At 43.0% G+C, this 25,477-nt stretch overlaps 1 protein-coding gene across 1 annotated transcript in view; it reads left to right on the top strand.

Moving 5' to 3' along the window:
• LOC145348585 (procollagen galactosyltransferase 2-like) overlaps nucleotides 1-23,193 on the top strand; it is a 59,524-nt gene extending 36,331 nt beyond the window's left edge. The window contains exons 6-11 of the mRNA XM_080196773.1: nucleotides 3,530-3,606; nucleotides 9,765-9,871; nucleotides 12,748-12,880; nucleotides 15,153-15,280; nucleotides 18,252-18,458; nucleotides 21,981-23,193. Of these exons, the coding sequence (XP_080052899.1) occupies nucleotides 3,530-3,606; nucleotides 9,765-9,871; nucleotides 12,748-12,880; nucleotides 15,153-15,280; nucleotides 18,252-18,458; nucleotides 21,981-22,254 (926 nt within the window). The 3' untranslated portion in view covers nucleotides 22,255-23,193. The remainder of the gene's footprint in view (nucleotides 1-3,529; nucleotides 3,607-9,764; nucleotides 9,872-12,747; nucleotides 12,881-15,152; nucleotides 15,281-18,251; nucleotides 18,459-21,980) is intronic.
• Nucleotides 23,194-25,477: the final 2,284 nt, after the last annotated feature.

Genomic DNA, 25,477 nt, shown 5'->3' with positions numbered 1-25,477 from the left:
GGTGCACCATCACTGGTGGTCGCTGTGCACACTAAGCCTGGAGCATGTCACTTTTCCAGTTTGTAGCTTGGGGCTGCTGAGGCTCAAGTGTGGCACTTACACCCGCAACAACCGAGGTTGGTCAACTCAATAGAAAACAGGGATCAACTCCAGGGACCTTTGATCTGAATGGTGCGGTACCACCTGATACATTTTTGCACACTGGGCTACTGGGGACAGTCCTGAGGCTTACCAGTTTTACAAATCATTGGCCCTCTCTAGTTAAGTTGGACATTAGGAATCCCTGATGGAATTTGCCGAAGGCTGGAGATTGAGATGAAAACTGAGCAACAAATTCCTTTCCATCTCCACTTCAGGTGCTGCAAATATAAAAAGTAGCAAACTTATGATAACAGTAGAGAGGGTCATATTTCACATGTTTGGCACATCTTGATAATCACCCTGGATTAATGAGCTGGCAGTGTTTAAAGTGTTAAGTATGCATTTGAAAACATGCTTTCACACCATGAGAAGAATATTGAGCCCATGTTAGCCGTCAGCTAGAATGGCAATGTGAGCATAAAATCCTGGGCGAACCAGGAAACGTGATTCTCGCTGGCACGATCACGATTTCTGATTCTCCACACCCCTCATCGCAGATGGAAGGAGGTTGCTATCCGGGAAGTTCGGGGACCTAATTTAGATACGTTAGCATCTTATTAGTGAGTCCTCCCGTTGGGACTCCTCTCCCCTCCGTGAATATTCATTGCACATTGCCATGATGTCATACTGGCACGATCTACAACAGCTGTATAAAAACAAGAATCGGTGACCTCACCTCTAAAGGGGATATCCAAGGTTAGCACTCAGGTCTTCATCACCCTCCAAGGTGCCAATTGCTGAGGCCATACGAGAAAGGATGCTGGGGAACCAGACAGGTGCAATTTGGGGCAGGGGTGGTGGGGGTGGGTGGAGCAGCAGGGGTATTCATTCCCATATCTTGTGGAGAGTGAGCTTGCTTGAAAGCCCTATTGGCCCTTCATGCTGTGAGCCTCTAGGGTTCTGGTGGCTGCCCTTGACCACACCCCCCACCCTCTCCCGCACTATGCTTGAGGGCACCAGTGAGGGATTGGTCTTCAACAATGGCATTTGGAAATAGGAACATGCATGAATGTGCAACTAATTGGCTCCCACTACTTAACCCTTTGGGAACTGTGGCCTAAGCATTGAACATCAAGGCTCACATTCACCTTTCCATTACTGCATGGTGTCTCACACAAGTTGCCCCTGGTGTAAGATGGTGGTACTCATCAGTCACCCCACCCAGGACATGAGGGGTGGCAATGTCTCATGCTCCTACGAGGTTAGAATACAGATCGGTTGAATGCACTGAGATGTGAACATCTGCTCTGAGGGGCATGGTCAGAGTGATAGCTGTGACATCCCTTCAGTGCTGCTCTCTGAGATGTCTCTCTTGAAGCTGCCCAGTTCTGTGGTGTCCAGAGGGCATGAGGATGGTCCAGGCTTCTCGACTGATTGTGCTTGAGTGGAAGGGAAGTGGTACCAGTGCTGGGCAGGGGTACACTGATAGGAGGAAGGTCACTCACATGTGTTCAGGATTCTCCCTTGCCTTGAGCCCTAACCGCCCTCTGCACAGTTGTGATTCTGCTCCTCTCCAGCCAGCTCAAGAGCTTGTTCTTTGAAGGGCATATGGGCCTTGAACTCAGGCATCAATCCGGCTGGCTGTGTCCTGCAATGAGACAGACGGGAAGAATGTGAGCAGGTGTAGTGGAAGGTCAGATGGTCGTCTAGTATGCATGGGGACTGAGTGGGAGCGGGAATGTAAGGAGCAGCAGAGCTACTGGGAGGATAATGGGAAGGGGTGGGTGGGGGGTGAGGTTGTCATGACAAGTGTTGAGACTCCACGAGGTGAGTAGGTGTGAGGGGTGAGTTAGCAGATGCAGATTTACCCTTCTTTCGGTCCTGTGGCCCTGTCCTCTTATGGAGTGAGCTTGCCCTCACTATCACAGACACAGCATCTCAAAAGAGGTTGTTGACCTTGCTAGCTGGACAAATGGCCAATTATAGGTACAGGATGTCAAGTCGCTGCTCAACACCATCCAGTAGTTTGCTGAGAACTCCCTCCATGAAACCTGTTGTTGTGTTCCAGGCAACCATTCCACTCGACTGGACTTGGAACAAGGGCTGGGGAGTGTTGGTGGGGTGTTTGAAAGGAACAACCCGCAGATTACAAGTTGTGACAGAGCGAGCAAATCAGAGGCAGGCTGCCACGGGCATGGTGTGAAACTCGTGGAGAAAAAGGTTTTTGGTTGAAGAGGCTGAATATACAGCAAATATTCTAGCCATCAGCACCGACGGTTTTCTCTTTGTGCAAATGTGCTAATTATTGAAGAAAAGTCTAGCTTTTGTTCAATGTCACAGTTGATATTAAGCATGGCAAGACCATTCAAATGTTGTTGTCCTGAGGCTGAACGGTGATAGTTCTTTACCTGCTTCAACACATTGAAAGTATGTTCAACTAAAGCCACTAATGCAAGCAAACTAACAGAAATAGCCAATGTAATTGTGATATTATGAAGCACCCCAGAGAGTCCAAATTTGAGTATTTCTTGAAACAATTCCTTTGGCTTGCAATGCAGAGTTTTCATTCTTGGGACTTTATGTTGAAAAATTATCCATTACAAAGAGTCACTGTGAATAAATAGTACAACTTCAACTGTGTGCTAGCTCTGCTGCTTTAATATATGTACATACTTGTACCTTCGGCAGTAGGATACGCTGCACAAATGCTGATGATGTACAATACGGAACAGCAAAATTTACTTTTCATTCCTATGCTATTCCTTATGTGCATAAAAACAAGCTGTGAAATTTATCAAATGCCAAAAAAATTAACAAGTGACTAAATTTGAGGCCCAGGCCAAATGGCCCTACTGGCCTCTCCTCTGACTGACCCTGGGGACACCCACACTGTTGTCAGGCAGGGAGTTCGATGCCGTGACAATGAATGAACAGTGATATAGTTCCAAGTTAGGATGGTGTGTGACTTGGAGGGGAACTTGCAGGGGGTAGTGTTTCTATGCATCTACTACCCTTGTCCTTCTAGATGGTAGAGGTCACGGGTTTGGAAGATGCTGGAAAAGGAGCCTTGAGGCTGTTGCTTGGTGTGTATAAATAATAAATAGAGAGTACACACTGACAGAAGTAAACCCCAGGATTAGATAACTTTGATCAACCACACATTCATTATTTCAATTCATCTGCCTTCCAACACATTTGTATTCAGTTCATCTCCTGAAATACGGGTGGAATATTGCAGCCCCACCTGCTGCTGGGATCATCAAGAGGCAATTGACTAGTCTGCTGGAAAATCCCAGCCATAAATTGTTCCAGTTTTTTTCATTTTCAACCAAATCATAATGAATCATCAATCATTTAAAAAAGAATATACAAAGTTTGTTTGGTTATACTGACAATATATAAACCACAATGAAATGTGTGCATTTTTAATTGCCTGTCTGTTTTGCAGTTGACCATCCTCCCCTGGAACCTTCCAAAAATGTTTCTGCACCTGTCAGACATGCAGACAAGATGGGATTCGATGAGGTGAGAGAAAGGGCTGCATAGCCTTTGCTGAACAATTACTGAAGTATGAAAGACCATGAAGAGTTAGAGTGAAAACTGCCAGCTTTTTTTATCAAACGATCTTTGCTGTACCAAACCAGAACCTAGTTAGTAGAATTTGGCCATAATTATCTGGCCGCACTCGTCCCAAGACCAGAAAATCCCACCAGAGGCCAACAGACCAATGTGTGTTCCATCCCTGCCTGCTATGATTCCATGATGGGAAAATTCCCACGCTTTGGGTCTAAGTTAGCTTCAGCACGTACAAACTATTGCTCAGAATGAAATTATGTGCCAACTGATTATTCCACAAAGATAATAATCTTTCGGGAATGTAATAGGATTTTAATCTTACTCTCCACCTCACAGTGTGAAGTATCGTGGATAGTACGTATTGAGAGGTGGTCACACTGCAGGCTCAATCTTCACAGGCAGAAAGGGAATGAGCGACCACCAGAGACAGCAAGAGATATAGGCAGCTAATGCAGGAATTCCCTGTGACTATTCCCCTGCAAAGCCCATATACTCACTTTGGACACTGTTGAAAGGAATCACCTCTCAGGAGAGAGCAACAACAACCAATTTCGTTACACCATGGTTGGCTCTGCTGCTCAGGGGAAGGTTAAAAAGTGTGGGAGTGCAATGGTTGCAGAGGATTCAGTTGTAAAGGGGTTAGACAGGCAGTTCTGCTGTGACTCCAGGATGGTATGTTGACTCCCTGGTGCTAAGGTCAAGGATGTTTTAGAAAGGTTGCAAGACATTCTGGAGGTGGTGGGGTGAACAGCCGGTAGTCGTGGTGCATATTGGTACAAGTGACATACGTAAAAACAGGATGAAGTCCTAAAAGCAGAATATAGGGAGTTAAAAAGTAAGTTAAAAAGTAGGACCTCAAAGATGGTGCTCTCAGGATTATTACTAGTGCCACATGCTGGTCAGAGTAGAAATAGTAGGATATATTGGATAAATACGTGGCTGAAGGGATGGTGTGAGTGGGGAGGATTTCAGATTCCTGGGACATTGGGATCAGTTCTGGGGGAGGTGGGACCAGTACAAATTGAACAGGTTTCACCTGGGCAGGACTGGGACTGATGTCATTGGGGGAATACTTGTTCGTGATTGGGGAGGATTTAAACTAAAATGGCAGGGGAATGGGATGCAATGCAAAGGGTCAGCAGAGGGGGAAATCAAGAACAAGAACAAAAAACAATAAGGATAATAAGGAAACTGATGCAGAGAAATCAAGGACTGGAATCAAACAGGGCCACTGTGAAAATTAATGGGAACAGGACAAATGATTTAAAAAGCCAAGCCTTAAGGCTTTGTGCCTTAACGTGTGTTGCATTTGCAATAAAATGGATGAAGTAATTGCACAAACAGATATAAACAGGTATGATATAGTTGGGATTACAGAGACATAGCTGCAGGGTGACCAGGGATGGAGTACCGCAGTGATCAGTGCTAGGACTCCAGCTATTCACAATATATATTTATATAAATGTGATATCTCTAAATTTGCAGATGCAAGGGTTAGGATGTGGAAGATGCAGAGATGTTTCAGTGTGATTTGGACAAATTAGTAAGTGGGCAAATGCATAGCAGATACAATATAATGTAGATAAATATAAGGTTATCCACTTTGGTAGCAAAAACAGGAAGACAGGTTATTATCTGAATGCCTATCGATTAAGAGAGTGGAATGTGCAACTGGGTGTCCTTGTACACCAGTTGCTGAAAGTAAGCATACAAGTGCAGCAGGGGGTGAAGAAGGAAAATGTTAGCTTTCATAGTGAGAGGATTCGAATGCAGGAGCAGGGATGTCTTGATGAAATTATACAGGATCTTGGTGAGGTCACACCTGGAATATTGTGTACAGTTTTGGTCTCCTTATCTGAGGAAGGATGTTCTTGTAGCGAAGGTTTACCAGACTGATTCCCGGGATGGCGATACTGACGTATGAGGAGAGATTGAGTTGTTAGGATTATATTCGCTGGAGTTCAGAAGAATACGGGGGAGATCTCAAAATCTTATAAAATTCTAACAGGACTAGACAGGCCAGGTTCAGGAAGGATGTTCCCAATGACGGGGGTGGTGGGGGGAGGGTGGCGGGGGTTGCAGGTGAGTTCAGAACCGGGGGTCACAGTTTAAGGATATGGGGCAAACGTTTTAGGACTGAGATGAGGAGAAATGTCATCACCCAGAGGGTGGAAAGCCTCTGGCGTTCACTATCACAGAAAGCAGTTGAGGCCAAAGCTTAATATGCCTTCAAGAAGGAGTTGGATATAGTTCTTGGGGTGAAGGGGATCAAAGGATATCGGGGGAATGGTGGGATCAGGCTATTGAGACGGATGAGCAGCCATGATCATAATGACTAAAAGGGTCAAACAATCTACCCCTGCTCCTATTTTCTATGTTTCTATGTTAAACTCATCCACGACCATTTTAGCTACAACAATAAAATAATAATAGCATAAAAACTATGTTAACATAAGATTATTGATTGAAAAGGTTATTTATAGGAAGTAAAGGTCATCTTCAAAAGCATGATATAGTACCAAAATGAACATATTGATAGCCTTTATCAGTCAAGATGAGTTTGCAATATCTTAGGAATAATAACAAAGGTAGTTCAGTGCAACAGCATAGCTATTTAATTAGAAAGGGCTAGAGCCTGAACTGTAAGAAGGTTTGAGAATCTTTGTTAATGGATCTCTCACTCTAAGTGGGTCAGCTCCTTGCTGGGGTCAGATGTTGCAACTACTAATCCTGCTGTTCAGCTCAGCTGTTTCTTTAGTTACAGTTTTATTTTTCCATACAGCAGCCCTTCTCAAATATTATGCAAAGGATCATTACTATGCAGATTATTAAAAGGAGAACATGATTATAAATACATGTCTTTATGCGGTCACTGGGGATTGAGAATTAGTTGTTCCACTTCAGTTTGATGGGTTCTAAGATAGCGGATCAGCCACATGAGGGCAGGTGGCACTTCAAGGATTGGATAGATGGGGCGTTTAGAAGTTTGTTTGCTTTTTCCGATGCCTTGACTTGGGCCTCTGTGTGCTCCCAAAGAAGTTGCTTGATGTATTTGGTGCCTTGCCGAATAAACCTTCACCATTTTGGTCAGTCACAAGCCAGGGTCCATGAATCAGCGGGGATGTGTGACATCTCCAGGGATGTTTTGAGGACATCCCTAAAGTGTTTCAGCCGTCCTCCTAGGAATCCCCTGTTGTGACAGAGTTTCGAGCAGAACAGTTGCTTAGGGAGACAGGTGCTAGACATACAAATGGCATATTACAGAGCTGGTTTTGATGTGTAGTGACACATTGGGCACATTGGCATGGGAGAGAGTTGCCCCCTATTGAACTGCCTTTCTTGCCATTGGATTTGGAAGGTCCAATGGAGGTGCTATTATAAATAGAATGGTGCATGAAGCATTAGCTTGGCCCGTAATTGTTTTGCATCTGGAAATGAGTTTGAGAAATTTTGGAAACAAAATCAGTCCATTAATTTAAAAAAGGTCTGACTAATGAACTGGTTAATTAATAAATGCAGTTTATGTTGTTGGCTCAACAGCAGTGAATTCAGATTGAATCTAAATTGATCCCTTTACAGCTCCCTGTAAATATAATAGCTAATGTAGCATTTTTCTTTCATTGCTCGTAATACTGCATCCATAAAATTGCTATGTGTGAAATTCTATCAAATTAGTTACAATTGAATATATCACCCCTGCAAATCCTGCAAAACAAGCAAACTTAATTGCCTCAAACCTAAACAGCAACAAACAAGAGCTTGATGAGGCATATAGGAATGTGGTAAATAACAAGTTTCGTTTTCTACTGGATTCCCCTGCCTCTCCCCATAGGGAGGATCTGCATTTTATAGAATCATAGAATCCTTACAGCGCAGAAGGAGGCCATTCAGCTCATCAACCACAATCCCACCCAGCGTCTATCATCACAACCCCATGTATTTACCCTAGCTAGTCCCCCTAACACTAAGGGGCAATTTAGCATGGCCAATCCACCTAACCCGGACATCTTTGGAGTGTGGGAAGAAACCAGAGCAGGCGGAGGAAACCCACATGGACACGGGAAGAATGTGCAGATTCCGCACAGACAGTGACCCAAGTCAGGAATTGAACCCAAGTCCCCAGCACTGTGAGGCAGCAGTGCTAACCACTGTGCCACTATGCCGCCCAGGGTGGCAAACTTGTCATAAGTATTGCTTCCTGGATAATGATAAAATATTGGGTGATCCAACCAATAAAACCAGCAAAGTGGCAAATTGATTTCTCAAGGTATTGTGCAATAGATGAGTTTGCAATAAATGTATTTGCAATTGCATACATTGTATATACCATCCCACATCCGACCACTAAAACTGTACAGCTAGAGATATTTGCTAGGTTGATTGACAAGAGTCATGCACTAATCCTACTAACTCCTTGATGAAGGAAGATTGCACATGTCCCGTTTACTCATTGATTCACAGAATATTGTGATAATCCAACGGACTCACCAATTGTCGGAGTATTGTGAAATCCCTTTGGGCTCATTGATTGGTGGAGTATGGCCAATGTGGTGTAAGTGCAACATAGGGCAAATGACCTGATCTACTCTTGCACCCAAGCAATGGCTAGGTACCTCCAACAGTATGGCAGGGATGGAGAAATGTGGTTGAGGGAAAATTTAAATGAGAGACCTATTTCTGACTATGCTGTGGCGCTGCATCTATGTGTTTCAGCAGCCAGTATCACTCTCCATTACCCTTACAGAATCATGGATATTCACTTATCTGCCCTCATTGAAGCCATTGCCAAAAATGGCCCTGATGGGGAGCTGAGAATGCACTGAGCAGCCTGTCCATCTGAATGAGCTTCCAGTGATCACGACTGGGGCCTTACATATGGCATGGAGCTCAGGAAATGCCCATATACCAGCTGTTCCACTACTGTCACCCATCCTGCACCACCACCATGCCAAAACCTATCACCTAGTTTAGAAATTATTTATTAGTGTCACAAGTAGGCTTCTATTAATACTGCAATGAAGTTATTGTGAAAATCCCCTAGTCGCCACATTCTGACACCTGTTTGGGTACACTGAGGGAGAATTTAACATGGCCAATGCACCTAACCAGCACATCTTTCGGACTATGGGAGGAAATCGGAGCACTCAGAGGAAACCCACGCAGACACAGACAGAATGTGCAGACTCCACACAGACAGTAACCCAAGTCAAGAATTGAACCCAGGTCCCTGGTGCTGTGAGGCAGCAGTGCTAATCATTGTGCCACTGTGCCATCCAGTGTGGCAAACTTGTCATAAGTGTTGCTCCCTGGTAATGATAAAATATTGGGCTGTACCACCGATAAAATTAGCAAAGTGGCAAATCAAGGCTTTGTGCAATAAATCTGTTTGCAATAAATGTGTTTGCAATTGCATACATTATGTATACCATCCCACAGCTGACCACTAAAACTGTAGAGCTCGAGGTATTTACTAGGTTGATTGACAGGAGTCATGCACTAATCCTACCAACTCCTTGGTGAAGGAAGGTTTCAAAAGTTCCATTTACTCACTGATTCACAGAATATTGTGATAATCCAACGGACTCGCCAATTGTCAGAGTATTGTGATGTCCCTTTGGGCTCATTGATTGGTGGAGTATGACCAATGTGAAGAACTTTCTGCCTCTTCGTTGAATGACACCAAGGGATCATTTCCATCCACCTAAAGAAATAAAATTCTTTGATTTATTACTTAGTCCTTTGATCTGGTAAGTGGATAGAGGAGGTGTGAATATCCTAAGAATTTCTAACTTGGTTAGTAGATGTGGACCCGCAATCATTTTCCAAAGACTAGTTTCAAGCAAAGCACTGCAAATATTCAAAGCAAAAACAGAAAATGCTGAAAAATCTCAGCTGGTCTGACACATCTGTGGACAGAGAATAGAGCCAACATTTCAAGTCTGAATGACCTTTCACCAGAGCAGATGGTTTCACTTGTGTATTAAGAAAAGATTCCCATTGTACTTCATTGAAGGGATAAAACATCAGTGGTATAAAAAAGCCCTCAAAATGGTAGGTATTGCTGCCAATTCAGTATTGGTAATTAGTTCATGTGAACTTGTGTTTAGATCTTCATGATAAACCTCAAACGCAGAACAGACAGGAGACAACGAATGCTCCGCACACTTTATGAACAGGACATTGACGTCAAAATAGTAGATGCTGTGGATGGGAAGTAAGTACTGAGCTTAAAGAAAATAATATATGTACAATAACTCCATATAGATTCTGTTTACCTGTTAAAGAGTGAACTTTTATTGCTTTTCTTCAATGTGTACTGTTTTTGTTAAAATGTTATTTATTGGAGAAAATTGGGGCATAAAATTCTGGTATTGTTTCCACTTGGGTTGCTGCCTGGTTGTTAAAGTGGTTAGATGTTAAAATGGGCCAGCTTCCCAGTAAAACTCAGGGTTCCTGGGCTACTTGCTGGGAGTTAAAATTAACTTAAAGTTTCCAATACAATTATGTAAGTGTGATAAATAGACGCTATACAATTCTTATATATGCTTGATAAATAGACATTACTTTAGCTGTGCGGTACTAATTTTACAAGCTGAATTACCCTGTGCATTTGGGACCCTGATCAAGTTTGTGCATGGTTTCAGTGAGCCTGCTGGAGCAACTTCCTGTGAGAGGGTCATCTAATTGGCACCCCCACGTTTGATGTCTAATTGAGGATGAAGGGTAGACCAGGGGAGTGGGAGGCCCAATAGGAAGAACATCAACTATGCCTGGGCGGTAACCCAGCTGGGAGAGCTGAGCAATGGCAAAGAGGGAAATGGAGGGCACTCGTGATGCCTCACTCTTCCTTGTAAACAAGATGACAAAGGACAATGAGGGGCTTCAGGGTAGAGGAGTGGTCTCTCCAGAAGTATGCCTGTGTTGCTGTTGAATCCTGTGTACATTGTAGCCATGAAAACATAAGATCAAAAGACGTTGGCCATTCAGTGAGATCATGACTGATCTGAGGTGATTATCCTCAACTGCACTTCCCACCTTATCCCCATAACCCTTGATGCCTTTATTGATTAAAATACATCTATCTCGACATCAATATCAACTATCTCACATTAAATTGATCTTTCTCTATGCCCTAGCTATGACTGTAACATTCTGCACTCTTTCTTTTCTTTCTCTATGAATGATATGTTTTGTCTGTATAGCGTGCAAGAAACAACACTTTTGGCTGTATATTAATACATAGTAACAATAATAAATCAAACCAAATTAAACATTGAACATATTTAATGACCCAGCCTCTACAGGTCTCGGCAGTAAAGAATTCCACAGATTCACTACAGTCTGAGGGAAGAAATTCCTTCTGATACTCCTGATACTTCCAAGTAAATGAACCACCCATGTCCCAGCGACCTCCCAGTAACAGGCTGCCACCACAGAGTCAACAGACTCCCCACATAGCTCCCATCCCCCCAGCCCCTCAACCCCACCTCCAAACCTGGCTAGGAAAATTCAGCCCTAACTCTACAATGATGCGTAAATAAAATTGTCAAAGTACTGCTCATTTTTAGGTAATAATTTATTTAGCATCCTTGTTATTTTTCCAATATTTTCATTTTCAGCTCAAGGTTTCAGTAACAAGGAGAGAGAAGGATAAAAAGGGAATTCTCAGCAAGACATAATAAAAAGCCATGACTCAAGTCAGCTAGAATGTGTATAGAAAGAGATTGCAAAATAAGAATCAGGTTCAGCTTACGGCCAGCTGGGAATGAACTGAGATAATCATGGGATCATGGAATGATTGTAGCACAGAAGAAGGCCATTCAGCCCATTGGATCCATGTTGACTCTCTGTAAATGCAACATATCTAATATCATTCCCCCACCCTTCCCCACAGACCTGCAAATGTTTTTCTCTTCAGATAATGATCCCACTCCTATTTAAAAGTCACAGATGAACCTGCCTCCACCACGGTCTCAGGCAGTGCATTCCCTATATAACCACTCCCTGTATAAAAAGAATTTCCTCATGTTGCCATTGCTCCATACTTTAATCATGTCCTTTGACTTCTGGCCCCTTCTCCAATGGGAACAGTTTCTCTCTATCTACTCTGTCCAGACTGATCATCATTAGGAACACCTCTATCAGATTTCTTCATCTTCTCTTCTCCAAGGAAATCAGCTTCATCTTCTCCAATCAATCCCCTATTTGAATTTCCTCATCCCTGGAACCGTCCTTGTGAATCCTTCCTCTATGCTTTCTCACATCCTTCCTGAAGTGTGATGCCCAAAAGTTGAACACAGTTGCCAAAGTTTTACCACCTCTCCCACCTGAAGCTCATAACATCCCACCTGAGGCCAGTGGAGAATGCCGTTCTGTGAGCCCCACCCACCCTGATTCTGGGCGGGTGAAGGGGTGAAATTCAGCCCAATATTCCCGTTGAGGCCAAATCAGTATTTTGTACAAGCCCATTATAACTCCTGTTTTTGGATTCTACACCCCTACTTATGAAGCCCATGTTGCCGTTTGTTTAAACCGATTTTTAACCTGCCCTGTCACCTTCAACAATATACCTCCAGTTCCCTCTGTCCCTGTCCCCCTTTTAGAATTGTCTCCTTTAATTTTGTTGCTCCACTTTGTCCTTCGTACCCAAATCATAGATTCCCCACAGTGCAGAGGCAGGCTGTTTACCCCATTATGTCTGCACCAACACTCTGACAGGGCATCTTACACAGGCCTATCCTTTCTCCCTGCCCCATTCCCTTACCCCCATGCATTTACCCTGCTAATCCTCCTAGCCTTCCCTGCACATCTTTGGACTGTGGGAGGAAACTGGAGCTCAGATTGATTCATGTGCCTCAAACATTATGGTAATGTGTAACTAGGCTTCTTTCAAAAAACCCAGAATATAAGATTGAGAGGTTTACATCCAAAATTTCCATTTGATGGTGCAGTAGAACTGGGACATAATGATGATGTGAAAAGCCTCAGGCTCTGGTGTCATTTCAGGTTATTTCACCCCATGGAGGATCCGTTCCATAACCCAACTCAGAAATAGAGTACCATAATGTGACAGATGTTTTGTATTGACAGAGCCCTCAACACAAGCCATCTGAAAGCCCTCAACATTGAAATGTTGCCAGGGTACCATGACCTTTACTCAGGAAGAATACTGACACGGGGAGAAATAGGCTGCTTCTTGAGTCATTATTACATCTGGAAAGAGGTAAGAAGATGGATTCCCATGTACAGATGCACCTATTTCAAGGCTCTGTAGATGCATTGACACATAAACATGTATTCATCAACCACCAAACATTCTATTAAAGCTCCCAGTGCTTAAAAATGTTCCGTGACATGAGAAAATACATCTGTATATCTTATACTGCTGATATTGAAACATAATTCAGAAATAAAGGCCTGCTGTGCAAAAGGAGGCCATTCGGCCCATCAAATCTGCATCGACTCGTCGATAAAGCATCTTATCCAGACCCACTCCCATTCTATTGCAGTAACCCTGTATATTTGCCATGGCTAATCTACCTAATCTGCACATTTTTGGACTGCGGGAGGAAACCGGAGCATCTGGAGGAAACCCACATAGACACAGGGAGAACATGTAAACTCCACACAGTCACCCAAACCAGGAATCGAACCTGGGTCCCTGGTTCTGTGAGGCAGATTGCTAACAACTGTGCTGCCGTGCTCCTTCAGTCTCCAGCGCAATGGAATAAATGTTCACCGATCTTTCAAATGGCAACCTTTTCCTCCTGTTCTGACACTGATTGTAATTTTATTCCATCATGTACATACCACGAGCTATAAGTCTCTTTATAAAACCTGCCAAGGCTATTCAGTACACATTCTGCCTATGCAGTTCTGCAGTGCAGCTCAGACCTCTTGCACATAAAGGTGGAAACCTTTTTGAACCAACAGAAAAGTGAACATCAATCCTACAAGATCATTAGTTTGGCTTGCAGCTGTTAGCCATTTTATAGACCCACTACCAGAAAACTGATCTTTTCAATCTCAGCGTGAATCTCAAAGCTGTAATCAAATGTGTATTTAATTTGGATAACGAAAACAGTACAGTGATTGGACACCAGCCAAAACAGAACCAGATATGATCTCTCCTTCTGAGGATAAAATGGTTTTTGCTTGGTTGATTTGTATCATTTGTACAATGGGGCATGATGGACAAATCTCCCAGCCCCTCCAGCACTGCCGCTTATGATCTTAGATAGTAATTCCTCAGTTATGATGACATTTCCTGATACACGTGTACTGAGCTAACAAGACATGACATAAGTTATGCAAGTGAATGAGCATTTTTTTCCCCAATGCTTGGTGTACAATTAACTGTCTGTTTTGACAGTGTTGGACAAAACATCTGTCTTCACACACTTTCAAAATGAATGGGATAAAAATTTCATTTCCCACATTTTACATGAACAGGTATGGAAGCCCAGACAAATTGTCACTGTCCTCAGTAATTAAATAACTGGGAATTGCAGCCAGAAGATATGCTGTGTCTAAGGAATTGCAAGTAATGACAGCAGGAGTTGATTAATTAAGGCAAGCCATTCTCCAGGGATGCCCGAGTCGGGATTCCTGGTGGCCCGTTGAATTGGGCATGAGGGCCAGATAGGGATTCTTGCTGGGCATCAAACCCATTGCATGTCTCCCAGCCCGCTATGCTTGGCCAAGTCAGGTTCTTACCCAAAGCGGATGAGTACCTGATTCAATGGTCAGTGGCCTCCTGGGATGCTTCTGCCCCCATCCCCCTCCCCCCCAACAACAAGTCCCAAGGATGCCAATTGGTCCTGGTCCTGGTCCTGGCCCTGATAATTGGGATCCAGGCATCATAACCACTTATGATGGTTTTCTCATAATTTTCACCATCTGTGAGTGAGATGGTGGGCAGCTGATCACTAGGATGTATGCAGGGGCTGCTATTGGGGGAAATTCTTCCTCCATGTGCGGGGTGTGTTTGCCTTCCAATGATTAAATGAAATTACTTATGAGGCATTATATGTACTATTCCAAATCTCTCTGCTTTATTATATACAAGCTCAAAACTTTAGTACATTACGCCAACCTGATTCCCCTGCAGTAGATACAATTTCAGAACTGCACCTTCTATTATCATGGATATGTGTGAAAGGTAGAACCGTTGAGAAGCAATTGTCATGAGGAAAGCTACGGGTTTGATTCAGTTATATCAGATATTTTACATGGACATTGTGTGGGAGCATCTAATTCATTTTGTGATTAAGTAAATTTTTGGGGAGCAGTTCTATTGCAGACTTCAATGTTTTGTCCTGGTTCTTGCTGCAGAAGAGACTGTCAGAGGTAAACCCACAGTTCAGAATCATAGAATCCCTACAGTACAGAAGAAGCCATTCAGCCACAATCCCACTCAGTCCCTCTTCCCGTAACTCTCATTTACCCTGCTAATCCCCCAACATAGTTTTAAAAGTTCTGTCTCTATCATTCAGGTTATCGACCGAGGACTGAAGAAGGCCCTCGTCTTAGAAGATGACAATAGGTTTCAGCCACATTTTCGAAGAAGAATAACAAAGCTCATGGAAGATATTGAGGAGAACCAGCTGGACTGGGACCTGATGTGAGTCTAAACATGCAGCAACTGATTAAACACTTAATGCTGAACATTGCAGGTCCTTTCTGTTCTACCACTGTTTTCTACATTTGATTTCCTCAGAACCCATAGCGATGGAGCACACTAACCAATGTGCTGACTGCACATTGACTAGTTTGACTAGAACAGTCCTCTCCTGAAGCACAAACAAGAACATGCTGGAAAATATAGAAAGGATATTAGTAAACTAGAAAGAGTGCAGAAAAGATTTATGTGGATGCTACCAGGACTTGATGGTTTGAGTTATAAGGAGAGACTGGATAGACTGGGCCTTTTTTCCCCGAAAGTGCAGGAAACTTAGGGGTGATCTTATAGAGATGTATAAAATGATGAGGGGCATAGATCAACTAGATAGTCAATATCTTTTCCCAAAAGTGTGGGAGTCTAAAACTAGAGGGCATAGGTTAAAGTGGGAGGGGAAAGATACAAAAGGGTCCAGAGGGGCAACTTTTTCACACAGAGGGTAGTGAGAGTCTGGAGCAAGCTGCCAGAGGTAGTAGTGGAGACGGACACAATTTTGTCTTTTAGAAAGCATTTAGATAGTTACATGGGTACAATGGGTAGAGAGGGATATGGGCCAAACGTGGCAATTGGTCCTAGTTTAGTGATTTTAAAAAAAAGGGGCGGCATGGACAAGTTGGGCTGAAGGGCCTGTTTCCATGCTGTATACCTTATGGCTCTATCCAGAATTCAGGAAGCATTAGAGAAGGGTCAAATAGTGCAGATGTTTCAGGTTAATAAGAAGATGTTGGAAACCTAACAGATTTTAAGCAAACACAGAGCAGGGAATGGGGTAGGGGAGGGAGAAGGAAAAAAAGGGAAAAGTCTGTGCGATGTGCTTTTGTTGTCTTTTAGATCCCAAATGTTGGTTAATAATCACATCTTTAAAATTGGACATGTACAAAATGAAGTTGACGACCTTGCTTGCAATGGTAGAAAAACTGTGGCAGACATTCACCACCCATGGGTTGCAGAGGTGCGAGTATCCGATAATGGGCTGATCCTGAAGAGTTGCAGGATGTCATGAGAACCAGTGGTTTTCAATATATTCGAACTGCACCTGACCACCGTGGTCCCAATGAGTTGGCAGTGAGAGCCGTCCATAAAGAAACAATCAGCCTCTCTACAAACTAGCCAGGTTCCTGATCATCTATGGAACAACACCCCTGTCACCACAGGTGTTACACCTGCCCAGTTACTAATGGGCAAACATACTAGAATAGGTTAGGTCTGATATTTCTGAATTTGGTGGGAAGGGTGATGGCAAAGCAGAACGCACAGAAGAAACATCACAGTTGGAATTCTACCACCTCCCCTGCCATGGAATTTGCACGGACGAAAGTCCGACAACAGCAATTTCCATTGACCTCAGGTGGGAATTTCCGGTCTTGCCTGAATGAGGCTTTAAAATCCTGCCCCATGTCTCAAAAAGAACTGAGAAAGCAATTGAGGTGGATAATTTGGTATATGTAAAGAATAATAGGGCTGGTCCAAATTGGATCCCTGGAATGGTCATGGCCATTCCAAGTGTGGTATAAAGTAATGTCCAAGGGAAAAAGGGTGAAGAAACACTTGGACCATTTGGAAAGAGGAGAATCGCCTCCAGAACCAGTGAGACAGCCCACTGCTAGTATGTCCTTTCTTGATGTTGCAATGGATGAAACTAATGCTGTAGAAAACTGCTCCAGGGAAGTGGAATCTGGAGAATTTATCTGCATCTTTGCAGGTTGAGAGTCAACCCCTTGCGATTCAAACTAAAGGTACCACTGCTGATGGGCACCCATTAATGAATTACAACATTCCCAAAGGATCAAGAAGTCCCCAGAGTGACTTTCCTTACCAGAGATTGTGTTTGACTATATTTAAGTGTACCATTGTTACTGAAATGTGTTAGTGTGGAGTGTAAAGACAGAGGGATATGGTAGTGTGCCCCTTTCAGAGCAAGCGCTCCATGGGTCATGTGACCCAGTTGGCCAGTTAGGCATATAGTTCTCAGGACAGAGTGTGACATTTCCCTGGTCGTACAGAGTCTCAAGTCGTAAAGTATAGTCACCTTTTTAACATTCTCTGTAAATAGTTATTTATCTCAAAAAATAATGTATTTGTTAATCTACCGGGTGGTTGCCTGTCATTCAAGATACTATAGTTTTAGTAGTTATAGCTTTATGACTTCCTGCTCAGAACAGCTACCTTCATTTCATTCCTGAGGTTCAAATAATAAGGATTAGTTTGGGAAAGGGGAAGTCAGAACTGAGCACTGCAATATCATAGACCAGTAGCTAGCCTCAAACAATATGAAGACCAGTCACTATCAGGTCCAAGCAAGTGAGCATGGTAAATACTCAACATTAAGGCCTGTCCGTGAATAGCCCCGTAAGTCATCCTATTATTTGATACTATGTCAATTGTCCTGAGGATTTTGTTCAATTACACCTTAGAAATAGTAGAATTTGTCCAATTATACCTTAGAAATAGTAGAATAGGTATAATTGGATTTTGTCCAATTACACCTTAGAAAAAAAGTTTTCTTACCGCTCTCATTCAGTTATGTAAGCACCACATTAAAGTTAGGATGCAGGACTATATTTAACCTGTATCACAAAATCACAGAATTGTTATAGCACAGAAGGAAATTATTTGGTCCATCTATCTGTATCCGTTCTCCAAACGAGCATCATGACTTTGCACCATTTCCTGCCTTTTCCCCGTCCTCCTGCTCCATGTTTCTATTCAAGTAATCATTTAATGCCTTCTTGGATGCCTCAATGGAACCTTCCTCCACCGCACTTCCAGGCAGTGCATTCCAGACCCAATCCACTAGCTGTGTGAAAAAGTTTATTCTCACATCACATTTACTTCATTTGCTAATCATTTTAAATCTGTGTCAGTCTCACTCCTTCGCACAAAGTCACTTGCAAATTCTGCTACTGTTTTTCAGCTACGTTGGGCGGAAGCGGATGCAGGTGGAACATCCGGAAAAGTCTGTCCCTGGCATTATGAATCTGGTAGAAGCAGATTATTCCTACTGGACATTGGCCTACCTCATATCTCAGCAGGGGGCCAAAAAACTGGTGGCAGCTGAACCTTTTGGGAAGATGTTGCCAGTGGATGAGTTTCTACCCATCATGTACAATAAACATCCAGTGTAAGTAACTAACATAATCCAGGGCATTGGGAAGGAAAGGGAAATTGCAGAGTTCAGCAATGAAGAGAATAGTAGAGAGCATGCTAACCCTTTACCATAAATAGTGTCTATTGAGAAAAATAATATTAGCGATGGATTTGTCTGGTGATTTCCACAGTAGAAATGTTGCCTGATAGGTGATCGAGTTGATCCAGCCCATAATAACATTTGGTTACTGGATTTTCATTAGGGAGGCCTGAATCTAAAAGATCTGGTTTAGCAATCAATGACTGACTGTTTGTTCAAGTTGACGTGTTGTCGATCTCACTGTTTGACAGAGCAGTTTTCCATTCACTGGGGTGGGGTTGGGGAGGGGGGAATATTGGCCAAAACATCAGGGGAACACCCTGCCCTGCTTCAGATTATACATTGCATCATTGACATGCAGCAATCCCTTTGTACTGGACTGAATTAACAGAGACTACTGCCAGAATTTGAACCGTCAGCGAAAAGGGGAATAAATTTCACATCCCCCTCCCCACTAAAACAGCTAATGCTTTGAAAATCTGACTTCTCGACATCACCATGGTGCATTCCCAGGCAAGTGCCTTGTCTTGGAACTATCTTGTCAGTCATTCAGCTGTACAAACAAACAATTAATTGTGGATTTAACCAACAATTCTGGCTTTTACACCCAGTTTGAGAGCTGTATGACATTCAAGAGTGTAAACAAGATGGTAGTAAATTGATGGGGTGGCAGGGGAAGGAGTAGGGGTGGGAGATGGCTGGTGGAGGTGGCTGCAATTGAATGAAGGCTGCAGGTTAGGTTGCTGAAGCCTGCAGCCACCGGGAAGAAGGCTTCCTTCCCAGTGGAGCCAGAGGGCAGCAATTACCAATGGCTGTCAAAGTGGTTGTTGCTGCAAGGCCTTTGCTGGCTCTTTGTCTTCTCCTAGCGTTGTGTGCTTTCTCCTGCAAAGAGAGAAGACAGACTCATGACGGGGAGAAATGGATTGTGTAGAGAGGAGGGAATGACACCAATTGTGGACAGTCAGGGTGAGGAATATATGTGGGTGGATCTGTTGTATTAAAATTGCAACTGGCATGCTTAAGCTCTACAAATGGCTTTAACTTGCATCTGCCGATGTTTATTGCACAGTGCATGTAGTTTGATGATCAAATCAGATCTCAAGTAAGATAGCTGTGTTCAGTGGGTCTTGCCTCTTAGTCAAACGGTTGTAGATGGGAGTTTCTCTTCAGAAACCTGAGCACCTGATCCTATCGGTGGTCAGCACTGCTGCCTCACACCACCAGGGACCCACGTTCGACCCCCGGTTTGGGTTACTGTCAGTGTGGAGTTTGCACGTTCTCCCCATGCCTGCGTGGGTTTCCTCCAGGTGCTGTGGTTTCCTCCCACAGTCCAAAGATGTGTGGGTTAGGTTGATTGGCCATGCTGAATTGACCCTAGTGTCAGGGGGATTAGCACGGTAAATATGTGGGATTACGGGGATAGGGTGGGATTGTTGCGGGTGCAGACTCAATGGGCCAAATGGCCTCCTTCTATACTGTAGGAATTCTATCTGCCTTCCCAAGTGAAGATCCCATAGCATCATCTGAAAGAAAAATTTATCCCTCAATGGGTACTAGCAATCAGGGGGCCCAAGCTAATGCTTTGGGGACAAGGGGTTTGAAACCCATCAGAGCAGCTGATGGAGTTTAAATTCAATTAATAAATGTGGAATATGAAACTAGTCTTAGTAACGGTGACCGTGAAACTATTATCGATTGTTTTAAAAGCCTATCTGATTCACTAATTTCCCTCTAGGGAAGGAAATCTGCTGTCCTTACCTGGCCTGGCCCACATTTGACTACAGACCCACAGCAATGTGATTGATTCTTAAATACCCTCTGAAATGGCCTAGCAAGTCACTCAGTTGAAGGGCAATTAGGGATGGGCAACAAATGCTGACCAGCCAGCAACTCCCACATCCCATGAAAAAATATAAAGAGCACTAAAGCACTTTATCTGGGCTTCATCACATGCTTGGGATAATGGGCAGGATTCTTCAGCCTCCTCCGTAGTGAGACCCATTGAGAACAAGAATGGAAAATTTGGCATTCCAACCAAAGCTCCATTAATTCCAGCAGCACTGGAGAATTCCAGCCCTGAGCAAGGATGGAAACATTTGGCCAATGTTGGTGGGACCTTGCTGTGTACAAATGGCTACTGTGTCGCTCCATACAACAATAGCGACTACGTAGTCACAAAGCTGTAATGTGCTCTGGAATATGAGATTGTGAAAGACATGATACACATGCAAATCTTTCTTTCTTCCTGTAGTTTCACTAAGACTCCTTTAGCACAGGAAGTTACAGCTGGTAGCACCAATGTCAATTTATAAAACAACAAGAACAGTGAGAAAGAAGCACAGAGAATCTAAAATAAAATGAGAATAACTGATATTTTAAAGAGGATGTTGTGTTGTTTCATCACAATCCTTTTTTGAATTGTATTTTTGAAGGCCCAATCCATGTAGGAAGATTTAATCTGTAATATAAATTAAATAATTCACATTAAATTGACAGAATCATTCAAATGCCACTGTAAATACTGGTATCAATAAAATATATGTCATCTTGGCTCACTGAAAGATGCTGTTCTGGGATTTTAAGACACTTAGTTGGAGACTTAAGCAAGTGTATTACCATTAGTTCCATTGATCACGTGCTCACCTCCTACATCAGAAGGTTGAATGTTCAAATCCTATTTAGGAGACTTAATTGCAGAGGTTCTGCTACCGGTGTGATACAGTGTCGGAGGATTGCTGTATTAAAGGGATGCTGTCTTCCAGACGGCACATTCAACATTTCACATTCAAATTCTGAAGAAGGATCATGCCCACACGAGACACCAATTCTACATTTGCTGAATATTTCCAGTACTTTCTGTTTTTATTTCAGGCATCCAGCATCCATGGTGTTTTACTGCTATGATAAATTTGGGTCTTTTCTGTGCTCTGAAGGGGTGATAGTTTCCCCCAGTGGGATTTTACAGTCCCGCCAAAGTCAATGTGCATTTGCGTGGCTCACCACATTTTACTACCCTGCTCCTGGCACGACAGAGCTGTAAAATCCCAGTATCCCCCTTGTGATTATTTGACAATATTTGAAGAAAGACAGGAACTTCTGGTGTGTTGGCCAATACTTCTCTCTCAAATAACATGACTGAAAAAAGAATATTACCTGAGAGTGTTGCTTGCTCTGTGCAATTTGGCTGCCATGATTTCAATATTATAACAATATCGATGCTCCCAAAGTATTTGTTGATTGTAAAGAGCTTTAGGATAACCTCAATGTGTGTTCCCTTTATTCATTTCTTGTAAGTAGTTAATCCTGTTAACTCAGTAGTCTAGGCAGCAACTTGGCAAAGAGTTTAAGAAGTTTCTACTAACATTGATGAGGTTCCAAGACCCCTGAGTTGGTTTTATGGCAGACAGTAATGGAAAATGCATCAAGTGTTTAATCATTCATTACATCTTTTAACAGAGAAGATTACATGATGTTCTACGAACCTCGTGATTTGAAAGCCTTTTCAGTGGAGCCACTGCTGATTTACCCGACGCACTACACTGGAGAACCAGGCTATGTGAGTGATACCGAAACCTCTATAATCTGGGACAATGATAACATACAAACGGACTGGAACCGCAAGTTATCAAGAAAAACGAAGGAACAGGGAGAGATCGGGGCAGAAGCGCAGAATACAGAGGCACTGCAGCCCCAATCCCCCATTGATACAGCCTCTCGAGATGAATTGTGATGTGGTTCTGCACTATCTGGCTCTGATCTGTGATCAGAACCAAACCTTCTCTCTCAAACTGATGTGGTTTATGATTTTAAAAAAATGTCTGCTGGAAGGCAACTACAGAAATTTCTTGGGATAATGTGACATAGAATCAGTTGAACGCTCTAGATTCTCTCTTTCTTGGACTCCTTTCAAACGGTGGTACAGCAGCAGCTGACTTAGCTGACCAGTTATCAATTTCTGTCAGATTATTTGATACTTTTGAAGGTATTTATTTCCATTTCTCTTTCTCGCTGCATTGGCTTTCACCTGTTAACGTACCACCTACTACTTTTAATAAAGAGCTCACGAGTGTGGGATCTCCTTTGTGCTGTCCAAAGGACAGTCCTGCTTCTGCCACTGTGCAATATTACACTTGATATCTGCCTCACAAAGGATATGAATCTATGGTCACATAGCTGGTAATGGATGTGAGCAGGGCTCATGACAGAATGGCTATCTGTTCAACTGCTGCAAAATCAATAAGAGCTTATATTTTCAAACTGCTGTTAACATAGAGGGCATTCTTTGATGCCACAAATCAATATTCAGAATAACTCTTAATATTTCTGCTAGTACAGAATTTCCCGTAAGTGGTACTGTTTTTTCCAAGTTTGTTACTTTAAATAATGATATTGTGTTTTGTGTGTGTATGTGTGTGAGGTTTGTTTCTATTTATTTTTGTCCCTCAGTGGCTTGCATTTCTTGCTGTATTAAATAGAGGGTGCAAATGACACCCCCCCCTCCTTTCCTTCCCTCTCTCCTTCCTTCCCTCCTTTCTTCCGCCAACTTTCTGCAGGAACATTGATGCAGGTTTTCCCTCCTGGTGCAGCTTTTCTCCTGAGGCCTGCGCAAAACTCCTCGGGTTCATTGAAGGTTGCACACTCATGCTGACAGTCAAGTGTCGCCCTTCCATGTTGGTACAATCCAGGAATCCTTTGCTCATGGGATAGACAAAATAACGCTGATATTATTGAACCATTTGAAATAGTTTGACCTGTTTACAAGCTAGTTCTGTTCATATCGATCTCCTGGAATAATACATCAGTCTGACTTTTGGAGGATCGTTTCTGTAAATTCATCATCTCAGCTGATTGCTACAATTTGCCAAAACTATACAGAATGCTAGCCATTTTATTCACAAAACAATGGAATCTTGTGATGCAAAACGAAGTGTGCAGTTCTGATGGAAGTTTAATTTAGTTTTGCTTGGCCAGGAATATGAAGTTAAATTTACATAGAAATATGAGTAGGCCATTCGGCCCTTTGAGCCTGCTCTGTGATATTGATCATGGCTGATCATCAAATTTAATATCCTGATTCCGTCTTTCTCCATATCCCTTGATCTCTTTAGCCCCAAGAGCTATTTCTAAATTTGTGTTTTTAGAGAAAGGGCTAAGGTCTCCACGAGTTCACTCTCACCTAAGTGTATTGTATTTGAAATCTGCCTCAGAGAATCTCTATAGTGCAGAAGGAGGCCATTCAGCCCATCAAGTCTGCAACGACTTTCCAACAGAGCATGTTACCCAGGCCCACCCACCGCCCTATCCCCGTAACCCGACTTATGTACCCTGCTAATTAATCCCTGTATTTACCATGGCTAATCCCCTTAACCTTTTGATTTAATTTGATTTGAATTAGTGTTGTCATATGTGTGAGTATGCAATGAAAAGTATTGTTTCTTGCATGCTATACCAACAAAGCATACAGGTCATAAAAAAGGAAAGAAGAGAGTGCAGAAGGAAAGGACAGAGTGTTACAGTCATAGCTAGGGTGTGGAGAAAGATCAGATTAGTGCGAGGTCCATTCAGATCTCTGATGGCAGCAGGAAAGAAGCTGTTCTTGAGTTGGTTGTTACGTGACCTCAGACTTTTGTGTGTTTCTCCCAATGGAAGAAGGCGGAAGAGATTATGTCCGGGGTGACAGGAGTCTTTAATTATGCTGGCTGCTTTTCCGAGGCAGCCGGTAGTGTAGGCAGAGTCAATAGGTGAGAGGCTGGTTTGCATGATAGACTGGGCTTTGTTCACAACCCTTTGTAGTTTCTAATGGGCTTGGGCAGAGCAGGAGCCAAACCGAGCTGTGATATAACTGGAAAGGATGCTTTCTTTGGTGCACCTGTAAAGGTTGATGAGAATCATAGTGGACATGCCAAATTTCCTTAGTGTCCTGAGAAAGTGGCAATGGGAAAATGCAAAACCTACACATCTTGGGACACTAAGTCGTAGTTTAGAGTGGAAAATCTACCTAATCTGCACACCTTTGACCTAAGGGAGGAAACTGGAACACCCAGAGGAAACCCACACAATATGGTGACAATGTGCAAAGTTCATACAGACAGTCACCCAAGGCTAGAATGGATCCTGGGTCCCTGATGCTGTGAGGCAGCAGCGCTAACCGCCATGCCACTGTGCCACCCCTAAATTCCCAAATTCTGAATTTTCAAATTCTCCTGTGGCCTTTCTTCATTCTCTCTGTAACCTCATTACACCCATTGTATATTCTTTCGTCTTCTGACTATAGCTTGTCTCCCTTTTCCAACATTTTATAGCAGAGCCATCTAGACTATATTTCAGGCAAACTTCCTCTAATGCCTCCTGCCTCTTTTTTCCCTCTTTGAAAGCCTTTTCAAAAGCCTGCTTTCAATCAAGCTTTCTTAGCCTTCTCTCCTAACTCTTCCGAAATATGTGACAGCAATCAATGTTCCCTCTATTTGGCATTTGATAACATCCTTCTCCATTAAGGTGCCTTTTAAATTTGAGTTTTAGTCACGCACTTTGGAGTATTTAATAGATCCTAATTGGTATTAGGTTTGCTTAATCTCTTGCAAAACCCAAGCAGGAAACGACCACAAAGTCACACTGTGCACACGGCCAACAAAAAACATTCTCATTAATCTTTCAAGTGAACTGATCCATTCCAAATAATCGGCTCCCCCCTCCAGCACCCCTATTGACATAGAGATTTCCTTTTAACCAACTGACTGTCTCTGCATTTCTGTCATTTTCATTGAAGTTGACCCTAGGCCACAGTTTTGCATTTTGCAGTCAGATTGAGACTGCTTTTATTGAATTTGATCAATTTTGAACAGTTTGCACTCTATTGTTCCAGAATGGCACCGGATTTTACAAGCTCTCCAGGAATGGATTGGCAGCCATGATGGCCTGTAAAATGGCAGGGGTCAGGGAGAGGGGGGACAAAG

This window comes from Carcharhinus amblyrhynchos, chromosome 9 (genome assembly GCF_965287045.1).
Source record: "Carcharhinus amblyrhynchos chromosome 9, sCarAmb.v2.hapA, whole genome shotgun sequence".
NCBI classification, from domain to species: Eukaryota; Metazoa; Chordata; class Chondrichthyes; order Carcharhiniformes; family Carcharhinidae; genus Carcharhinus; species Carcharhinus amblyrhynchos.
Note: the sequence above shows the minus strand (reverse complement) of the source record. Positions and strands in the feature narration are given on the sequence as shown.